Source organism: Trematomus bernacchii, unplaced genomic scaffold (genome assembly GCF_902827165.1).
Source record: "Trematomus bernacchii unplaced genomic scaffold, fTreBer1.1, whole genome shotgun sequence".
Lineage (NCBI taxonomy): Eukaryota > Metazoa > Chordata > Actinopteri > Perciformes > Nototheniidae > Trematomus > Trematomus bernacchii.
This window is the reverse complement of record NW_022987564.1, coordinates 18,905,270-18,916,351: the sequence shown is the minus strand read 5'-3', so window position 1 is coordinate 18,916,351 and position 11,082 is coordinate 18,905,270. Positions and strand designations below refer to the sequence as shown.

General features: G+C 46.2%; 1 protein-coding gene across 2 annotated transcripts; it reads left to right on the top strand.

Annotated features, from left to right (window-relative positions):
* The first annotated feature begins 37 nt into the window (after positions 1–37).
* Positions 38–9,831, top strand: LOC117477715 (elongation factor 1-alpha-like). Of its 2 annotated transcripts, XM_034124439.1 has the most exons (9): positions 38–167; positions 748–905; positions 2,052–2,231; positions 6,266–6,562; positions 6,649–6,669; positions 6,706–6,799; positions 8,166–8,422; positions 8,974–9,208; positions 9,518–9,831. In XM_034124439.1, the coding sequence occupies exons 2-9, from the start codon at positions 762–764 to the stop codon at positions 9,637–9,639; spliced, it is 1,350 nt and encodes a 449-aa protein (XP_033980330.1). In that variant the 5' UTR covers positions 38–167; positions 748–761; the 3' UTR covers positions 9,640–9,831. The 2 variants fall into 2 exon arrangements, with proteins under 2 accessions (XP_033980330.1, XP_033980329.1); XM_034124438.1 differs by having other exon boundaries at positions 6,649–6,799.
* Positions 9,832–11,082: the final 1,251 nt, after the last annotated feature.

Here is an 11,082-nt window from a genome sequence, read left to right as displayed (position 1 = left end):
AACAGTACAACCATTCATTAAACAGATACGCAGAAGGAGGAGGTTATAGGAGAGGCGTTTTCCACAGATCACATAGTAGCTGAAGTAGCAGGAAGTGAGGGTGCAGATTGATAAAGAAGGGCAAGAGACGACACGCATCCACCTCGTCCATTTTGCTTTGCAACCAGGTGAGTCAAAAGGCTGGAATATGTTTAGATCTGACATGTGAACCGATTCCATTAAACTTTTGTGTGTGTGTTTTAAAAAAAAGTCCTAACTCTAAAAATACCACCACAAACCTGATACATAGAAAAAGACTGTTGGCAATTGGTTGCTGATCAAGTGGTTTGGATTACATTTATTTCCCATTTACTGAATACTTTTCAGATTAGGATTTTAAAACAAAATATATTATCAGTTCATTTAACATGGTGCGTTGCACAGAAAACATAGTTAATAATTGGGCAACCTCAAATATTTGGTAAAATAAGGAGGGCTACTCGGTTTTTTAAAAACGTTTTTTTTACTTATTACTTTACTTATTTTGCTATTCTTTGATTTTAGATAACTAGGAAATTCTCATTGAGATTAAAACTCTATTTTGCAAGAGAGTCCTGCTAGCTAACAGCTAACTGATTTTGAATAATCTGTTTGAGTGGTACGGACCTCAATGGTGGTCCCACTGATCTTACTTTATTTACCAGATGTATGTGAAACTGAAATATTGAATTTAAAAGTCAACATAACTCCCTGTCATGTTGTTTAAAGCCAGAACATCAACAATGGGAAAGGAAAAGTTCCACATCAACATCGTGGTCATTGGCCACGTCGACTCCGGCAAGTCCACCACCACCGGTCATCTGATCTACAAATGCGGAGGAATCGACAAGAGAACCATCGAGAAGTTCGAGAAGGAAGCCGCTGAGGTTGGTTTTAGGAGACACCAAAGGCCTTAAACTTAATACATTTTAGGCCCAAACTGACATGTGTCAGGTGTGGAAAAACAGGTGTGGTGAATGTAACTGCTCCCTAATTTTGCCTTGTTACAACTGCCATCTACTGTTGAAATACGTGTACAAACTTTAACAAGTCTTCCCTCAATACTCGTGTTGAAGGTGCAATATGTAGTTCAGAGACAGATGCTCTTAGAAATAGGGGGCAGCATTTCACCTTTACTTCTGCATCCAATCAAATTTACAGTCATCTGTTCTGTCAAAAAGCTTGATATTAACTGACAACTGAAGAATATGCAAATTTCCCCTGAACTGCTAAATATCTTAGAGCTGGCCAAATGAACACTGCCACTGCGAGGCGTTGGCCTCCTTTCTGTTTATACGCGTACTCCACCTGCGTGTAGAGTTAGTAAATGGGTTTATTGGACTATATCCACAGTAAAAGTTCCGCACCTTAGTCCATCCGAATTGTGGCAACTAGAGCCAGGGCCGTCCCTGGCCAACTTGAGGCCCCACGCAAAGTTAGATGATGAGGCCCTCTGTTTCGCGAGCGTCGACGGGCCACACTAATTGGGCCGCATAAGCGTATAGGTGCGCCGCATTTGCGGCTCAGTTGAGGCCCCCCCCGCGAGGTGAGGCCCCCCCCGCGAGGTGAGGCCCCCCCCGCGAGGTGAGGCCCCCCCCGCGAGGTGAGGCCCCCCCCGCGAGGTGAGGCCCCACGCAGTCTGCGTGATCGGCCTGTAGGGAGGGACGGCCCTGACTAGAGCAGTCAACATGGGAAGCAGTCGGCACACGTGGCAATACCTCAGCAACTGAGGGCAATCTGGAGCTATGATGACTTACTGTCACCTCTAGAGGGACAAGTGGTATTACAAGACATGATGGGCTGAGGCTAGTTAGTTAGCACGCTAATTTCAGTGGAAATCTTTAACATGACGTCAAAACTGTAACCTCTTCAAATTATGTAAAAAATGTTAAAGATAAAATGATGTTTCCAAAAATTGGATTCGCATATGTTTCTGTTTATTGTTTTATTTTTTGTTAAACTTCATTCCTGATTCACCTCTCCTTTTGTTTTTCCGATTTCCTACTCTTTCTGTGTTGTTTTAACCACAATAGATGGGCAAGGGCTCCTTCAAGTACGCCTGGGTGTTGGACAAACTGAAGGCAGAGCGTGAGCGTGGTATCACCATCGACATCGCTCTGTGGAAGTTTGAGACTGCCAAGTACTACGTGACCATCATTGATGCCCCTGGACACAGGGATTTCATCAAGAACATGATCACTGGTACCTCTCAGGTGAAGACACACCCTTTAACATGCTCTTTCTTTACTTTTACTTTCAGGATGTAATCTTTCTAGCAGACCCTCTTATCAGGTTCAGGGTATATTGCCAATATTGCAACAACCAGTATTTTGGAGTTGTAGTAGTCCCTAAAATCCCGTTTTATAAAAAAATGTAATTAAAACTTTAGTTAAGTTAAATTGAAGTTCCCAGATCCCAGATGTTCAGCTTGCTAGTGCATACAAAACAATAAAAAGAAAATGCTAGTTTTACCGCATAGCGTGATGTAGGAATGAGAAAATAAGCTAGCATAATAGCAATTCTGATGCCCTCGTCTGAAAGAAAAAAAAAATGTAAATGCCTAAAATAAGGTTTATGATTCAAATGAACCTAAGAGACTTGTTGATTTGTTCTGGTACATAAATTGCGTCAATGAACATCCGGCTTGTGAATATGTGGCTTAAAAAGGTGGTTGCTTATAAGTGGGTAAATAGCCTTTAAGGTCCTTACACACCAAGCCGATTTTCGGCCTCGATAGATGTCGATAGATGTAGGGCCGTCGATGAGCGTCGTGTCGCCATACTCAGATTGGTGTGTCTTGGTGTGTACTGCACCGTTGTGTCTTTTCGGCCGTGCCGACACCTTCCACCGCCGATTCGACATGTTGAATCGGGAGGCTGTCGGCCTAGGCCCACCCACTCTGGCACTGGGCCCACCCATTCATTGATCAAAAATGACTGGGCGAAAATATAGTTTCCAACATTTTTGATCAAAATTAACAATTAAATAATAAAATAAGAGCTAACATGTGTTTCCCTTTCAAAAAATAATCAAATTAAAAGCAACATTAATTAACGTAATCAGGCCGAACTCATAGTCGAAGCGCGGGAGCAAACACATCGTAGAACGTCTCGCGGCCGCGCGCAGACGAAGGAGGACAGTGGACTGGACAGACAGACACAAAAAATATACCGCGCTCACTAACGATGTCACAACAATCGATGTTCAGGTTTTTTTTAAAGAGCAAGAACAGAGTCGTTGCCGCCGGAACCACCACACTCATCATCCTCACAGCAGGTGCCGCCTCAGAGAGACGAGAGTGTGTTTAATGTTGTGCCCCCGCTGAGCTCAGTCCCTCTGCGGGACATAGCACCCGTTGCAGGAAAACAGAAAATAGCATCCCAGTGCCGGACCTCTCAGCCATAGATGACCCGGCGGCTACACAGCCAAAGCTCATAAAGTACCCTCAGACACTTTTCGGAAAAAAGAAAAGGAGCTTCGCTGCCCACTGGTATGACAAGTACACATTCTTGGAGTATAGCATTAGCAAGGACAGTGTGTTTTGTAAAATGTGCCGGCATTTTAGAGAGAGAGGCGGGGCCGGCGGAGAAGATACATTCAGTCGCCATGGTTACAGGGACTGGAAACACATCGACTATGCTCTCAGTAAACACGAATGTCCTATTTTTATTAGATTATTAACAAAAATTGCGAGAAAACATTTGAACAGGCCCAGCTGAAATTACATTGGCCCACCCGCAATTGAAATCCTGGCGCCGTGGCTGCTCCCGACACAGGTTCGGGAAAGCCCCATGAGCTTCTCGTTGTAGAGTGAAAATGGAACGCACACGCTATTTGTTGTTTGTTTATATCACGCAGTCTGTTCTTCTTCTCTCGGTTATCACCAGGGGCGGCGGGTACTGTAGGCTAGGGAAGGCTAAGCCTTCCCAAATATTTTTGTCACTGCATCCTGGTAAAATAAAAATATAATGTTTGTGTCTTTGACATTAGCGCTGCTATGCAGCCACCTGTGCCCTGTACTACGAAGCCAGTTCAACATACCCCTAGATATGTTTGAGTTATCTTAACTAACCCTAACAAACGAGATCTCGCTAAGCGGTCCTAGGACGCTGGTTATCAACTCGGTAAATCAAGCCAGGATTTCTCTCTCCAGCTCAGAGTGCGTTCAGGTGAAAGGGGCGGGGTTAGCAACATTTGACCAATGACAAACAGGGACAAGTGTACTGACAGCGCAGCGTCATACTTCATTAATGAAAAGTAAAATCACGCATGCGCAGTTCGTACGTGCAACTTGGCCGTCGGCTGAAGTCTTTGCGGTGTGTTCCAGCGTTCCAGTGCGAAACATGGCCAAGACGCAGGAGACGTGAGGCGACATTCCGTCGGTTTAGCTTTTGACTTCTGGCGATTGCATTAAAGCTTCAAAACTCCTAAAAGGGATATTATTATGTGGAGATTACCTTGCTGAACAAAATGTGTAAGTGTTCTTAACATTTATTTAGCACATGTTTAATTTTGTTATAAAATCCATTGGCTTTTTAAGAAAGGAACCAGTGCAATGCACACTTTCTGGTTGCCCTACATAAATACAGTACATCATCCCTGCACCACTCTATTATATTATTAATTTCCCTCTCTACTGTGTCTTCTGAAATGGCGCTGATATGACATATTGAAAATGGAGGTTATTATGTTGGAGTGTTTAGATAGTTAACTTAGTCTAAGTTATCTCAGTGGGTCTCAAACGGTTTGGTCACCATTTATGTTAACACATTTTTCCATTTGAGGGGGGAGTGATTAGTAAAATATGCATGAATAAAAAGAAAAAACATTTTAAATAGGTGAAAAAAGGTAAGATAAACTTTTAAAACTTGTTGAGAGCTAAAACGAGTCTTTGCTTCTGCCTCAAAGAGGAGCAGGGGGGAGAGGAGGGAGACAGGTGAGGCTGGTTCAGGAGCCCAGACACACTCACAACTATAAATGAACCATAAATAAACAAGTTTCAATGTTTTTTAATATTGGATATGGTATGTTATTGGTTATGGCCATGTTCTTATGATTTTATGATTATTTAAATGTATACAGTTCTGTTTCATATGGGTGTTTCCATAGATCTAGTCTCTTTATTTTCCCCTCAAAATGCACCAGATGATGCAATTAACTCCAAAATTAAAAAACAAATCTTACCGGGGGGGCATGCCCCCGGACCCCCCTAGAGGATTTGAGGTCCACCCCTACTTAAAATAAGTTCACATTGATAGGTTTCCAAATACATTTGCACATTTTTTGAAATAGTAACCCATGTCCATATGTTTATTATTGGGTATTTAAACTATAGGGCTATCACTATGGGCAGCAACGCTGTAAATATTCACAAATCCAGCAAAATGGCACAAAACTGGTAGTGGCCTGGCTGGGTGTATAATTCCCGGCCTGATTTATTGTCCCAGTCCGGCCCTGGTTGGAGCCATACAATAGGCGCGTTCACACCAAGTACTTTGCCGTATTTAGTGCCGGCACTTAGTGCCCCGGCACTTATTACCCCAGGGCATTTAGTACAGATCGCGTTCACACCGGAATAAATTCCCTGAGGGAAGATTACGCAAATGAAGCCGCTGACGTCACTTCGTCTTCTTCTGCTTTGGGTTTACTGGCAGGCCGCAAACAACTTCACGGCGTATACTGCCACCCGGAGTCCCTGGCCGGAAGTCCCCGGAGTTGAAGACTGGCTTCAGTAGAAGCTGCTGGGACTCCCAGCAGCTTCTTCTGAAGCCTTCCGAGTAAATCGCCAGAACGCCGACACCTCCTCATCTCCACCGCTCCCATGTTTTATTTTGTGTTGCCATAAGTTAGTCTCTCTGCGTTTGTGCGCTGGGCGAATGCTAATGCTAATAATGCTAATGCGAGGATAATAAAATGGCGGCTCTACAAAACATTTCAGAGTTGTACAGGGCGTGGTTTGCAATTCGCCCAGCCAATCAGAACTGGGGCACTTTTTTCCCCCAGGAAAGTACCATCTCTCAGCAGGCACTAAAAATGGGCGTAAAAGTTCCCGAGATTAAGTGCTCTTTTTGGTGTGAACGCGACATAAGGGGTACTAACGGAACTAAATGCGAAAAGTACGGTGAAAAGTACTCCGGTGTGAACGCGGCTAATGTGCATTTGTTCCGAAAATACACACAAAACCATCTATTTGGCTTTAACATAGCATGCAAATATGTCAAAAATAAAAAAAAATCTCCATATTCAGGCTGACTGCGCTGTGCTGATCGTTGCTGCCGGTGTTGGTGAGTTTGAGGCCGGTATCTCCAAGAACGGCCAGACCCGTGAGCACGCCCTGCTGGCCTACACCCTTGGTGTGAAGCAGCTCATCATTGGAGTCAACAAGATGGACTCCACCGAGCCCCCTTACAGCCAGACCCGTTTTGAAGAAATCGCCAAGGAAGTGAGCACTTACATCAAGAAGATCGGCTTCAACCCCGCCACCGTGGCCTTTGTTCCCATCTCTGGATGGCACGGAGACAACATGATGGAAGCCAGTCCAAGGGTGAGAAATGTTACTTTAAGGTGCCTGACTTGTGTACAGGGTGGATTAGACTTGGAACTACATCTTTCTTTTGAATCTGTCCTCAGATGGGATGGTTTAAGGGATGGAAGGTTGAGCGTAAGGAGGGTAATACCAATGGAGTCACTCTGCTGGAGGCTCTCGATGCCATCCTGCCCCCGTCCCGCCCCACCGGCAAGCCCCTCCGTTTGCCCCTGCAGGACGTCTACAAAATTGGCGGTAACTTTGGACTATCACAGATATCTTAACTACTTCTATTACTTGTACATCTTCCATGGTATGGACCGTAATCTTAAAGGACACCTATCATGCTATATTGAAATGATATATTGTAGGGCCATACCTATATAAGGTATATTTATACGTTTCTGTTTTCAAAATACCAAACAGATCATGCATTTTAGCCATGCCTCATTTCACTCTATGTGCTGTTTGCTGTCTACGGGGCTGATTCTGTGAGCTGCAGCTGACCACGCCCCCCTGCAGGAGAGGGGAGCCGTGCTCTGATCAAGTCAAGAGGGGGAGAAAAAAAGATCTCCGTCCTCCGTGTTTTATTATATTATAATAGGCCTATAGAGTCGTTATTCATTTGTTTTAAAGCTCAATAAATAACAAAGAAGACCTTTGACCGGCACTTTTCTAATTTTGTCCGGAAGATTGAAACTTTAACGGACATCTTGACCGGCGAAAGAAACTGAAACTGAAACTCTGCCGCACGGTCCCCTCGTTCCTTGGAAGAGGCGGAGAGGTGGGTGTTTGTCATCTGCTGGTGGACTAACCGGAGAGAATTACAGTGCTTGCCTCGACGGGGAGGGATTGCATTGAATTAAAGCAGCGGGAGCAAACGCTTGCCTCGGGGAGGGAGAAAAAAAGCCACAGCGGAGAATAAACAGAAGGGTAACCATGGTAACTATGGGCGGGAAGTCTTCTTCGCTGCTTTTGTGGCAGACTACAGCGCCACTTACAGGCCTGGCATATGTACCACAGCGTCTCCAGCGCTTTCGAGCGGCAATGGCCGGCCGTGGCCCAACCCCACATTCCCCTGATAGGTGGAGAGTTGGCCCAATAGCCGTAGCGCCACTTTACTGACGTCAGTAAAGTGTTCAAATCTGGATCAGTTTTTATCAGATCCGTTGCAGCCCCTTTTTTAGAGATTTGGGTATGGAGGAAAATAGAGAGGGTTGTGTTTTCTGACACTTGGTGAGTTCCCTGGAACACCGGGGACACATATTCATGTATAAAAGACGTACAAAAGTGCATTTTGCATGATAGGTCCCCTTTAAGTTCCCGTAGCTCAGCCCCAAAAGACTCCAATTACAGTTGACACTTCAATGAATCTTCTCCTAATTAATGGATTACTTTGTATGGTTGCAATCGGGAAGGAAATATGATTGGCTTACCTCTCCCTGCCCAGAGCTCCCTGACGACAGTAACATGGAGGAAAGCCAAACACGGTTCATTTGCATATATTGCCTGCATTGCAACTATACAAAAACGGGTCAAAAATTGGCAAAGTAATCCTTTAAGACTATTTTCTCTTTGTATTGAACAGAGGAGCATATTAAAAAAAAGTCTGCTCTCCCAGGTATTGGAACTGTGCCCGTGGGCCGGGTTGAGACCGGTATCCTGAAGCCCGGCATGATCGTCACCTTTGCCCCCCCCAACCTGACCACTGAGGTGAAGTCTGTGGAGATGCACCACGAGTCTCTGACTGAGGCTATGCCCGGTGACAACGTCGGGTTTAACGTCAAGAACGTGTCCATTAAAGAGATCCGCCGTGGATTCGTGGCTGGCGACAGCAAGAACGATCCACCCAAGGGAGCTGAAAACTTCACTGCCCAGGTGAGTCGGAAGAAATGAAATAAAAGGGATATAAAGAAATATTAACCGTCCTTTCCCTCTTTCCTTCTTAATGACTCATTAAGTGAAACTGTATTTTCTATTAAACTGAAAAGGACTGAATGTACAGATCACAAAAAGTGCAGGACTCAGCCACGCCACCCTGCAAAGGTCGAAATGAATTATACTTCCTTGGTTATTAGTTTTCTTTTTAAAACCTACATTTTAAAGTCCATTCAACAGTGTAAAAAAATATGTTAAAAAAAAAAAAAACATTTTATTTTGAGGGGCTACCCCAACACCCTAACCCTTCCCCACATATCTTCAATGTATTGGTCAAAATGTCAGGTATCTACTGTTAACTATCCCTTAAACCCCTAAATATATTGATTAATGTAGCAAGATATTTTTCAAATAGTCAATTCATAGTGACTTGAGATGAAAGAGATGCATGATTGCTGCCCATTATCAGGAAGTGCAATGGTGATCATCTCAGGCTCAAAGTGAGATCCCTCCTCATCATTTCTAAATGCACTTAAACATTATTATTTCAGGTCATCATCCTGAACCATCCCGGACAGATCAGCGCAGGTTACGCCCCCGTGCTGGATTGCCACACAGCTCACATTGCCTGCAAGTTCAGCGAGCTCACCGAGAAGGTCGACCGTCGTTCTGGCAAGAAGATGGAGGACAACCCCAAGTTTGTCAAGTCAGGAGACGCTGCCATTGTCATAATGAATCCTCAGAAGCCCATGGTGGTAGAGGCCTTCACCGACTATGCTCCACTGGGTGAGTAGGGTTTTCATTACTCTGCCTCTACACAACACAAAATCTTGTTGAGGCATTTATTTGTTGGCAGAACGTTTTTGATGCCCAGCAATCCATATATGAGGGCAAAGCCGTCAAGCACTCTGCACGTCTAGATTAAAATCAATGGATTTGCATAATGCAAAAAACGCTTCTTGTGTAAAACATCTTATTCATTATGTCAGATTTTTTCATTTAGGTTCTGTCATGACATGAAATGAGCACAAAATTATCTTCTATTGCCTCTTGACTCCTCTGTTGAAGTTTTTTCTTTATATCTCTTGATCTTAGGTCGCTTTGCTGTGCGTGACATGAGGCAGACAGTGGCTGTCGGTGTCATTAAAAAGGTTGAGAAAAAAGATGCTAGTGGAAAAGTCACCAAGGCTGCTAAAGTTGCTGAAAAGAAGAAATGAATTCTCATGAATGACTTTCAACAGAAAATCCAATCTCAGCAGCCATACACTCTTCATCCCAATGCCATTGTCTGGCTTCTAATGAATAAGAGCCATCGGAAAGGTTTTCGCCGGAAAGGAAGGCTTTTTGTAAAACTATTAGAAGAATTAGGTTGAAAGCAAATAATAAAAATCGTAAACATTCCAAATGAACATGTTTATTTTCTTATAAACACTGATTTTTGTCGTTATCTTGTTCATGACTTTTAAAGATTGAATGCAATAATGACCGATGCGGTTTATGAGTTCGATTGAGTTATTAAACACTTCCTCTTTGGCATATGTCCGCAAAAATGAAGTTCTTCACTTACACTGTGGCACAAGAGTGTAAGAGATGTCTGACGGACATCCCGGGGCAAAGCAGAAGCCGAGAAGGGGGACTTGGGCGGACGGCCCGGGGGCAAAGCAGAAGCCGAGAAGGGGGACTCGGGCGGACGGCCCGGGGGCAAGGCAGAGGCCGAGAAGGGGGACTTGTGCGGACGGCCCGGGGGAACAGCAACAGAGCAGGGAAGTCCGCGGCGGGGAAACTCAAAGGGCCGAAGACAGGGGTGAAGACCTCGTCGGGGTAAATTAGGGGGCCGGACTCGAGGGAGAAGGCAGCGGCTGGGAAAGTCAGGGGGCCGGGCTCGAGGGCGAAGGCATCGGCTGGGAAAGTCAGGGGGCCGGGCTCGAGGGCGAAGGCATCGGCTGGGAAAGTCAGGGGGCCGTGCTCGAGGGCGAAGGCCGCGGCTGGGGAACTCAGGGGGCCGGGCACAAGGACGGGCAAGAAGGCGGAGACGGGACAGCTCCGGAGGACGGGCAGGAAGGCAGTGCGGGACAGCTCCGGAGGACGGGCAGGACGGAGGCGGGACAGCTCCGGAGGACGGGCAGGAAGGCAGTGCGGGACAGCTCCGGAGGACGGGCAGGACGGAGGCGGGACAGCTCCGGAGGACGGGCAGGAAGGCAGTGCCGGGACAGCTCCGGAGGACGGGCAGGAAGGCAGTGCCTGGACAGCTCCGGAGGACGGGCAGGAAGACGGGCAGGAAGATGGCGTAGGCCGCGATGGGGCCTCTCCGGGTTCAGCTGGATCGCCGGAGCAGGAGCACAGGAATTGGGAGCACTGGGAGCTGGGGATGGCGGAACAAGAACCGGTGTTGACGGGACAGGAACCGGTGTCGGCCGGACAGGAACCGGAGCCGTCGGGACAGGACACGGTGTCGGCGGGACTCCCAACAGGTCAGGGCACGGAGTTGGCAGGACTCCCAGCGGAACCCCCAACGAAACAGGACAAGGAGTTGGCAGGACCCCCGACGAAACAGGTGTCGGCTGGACCCCCAACGGAACAAGACACAGAGTTGGCAGGACCCTCAGCGGAACCCCCAACGAAACAGGACAAGGAGTTGGCAGGACCCCCGGCAAGACAGG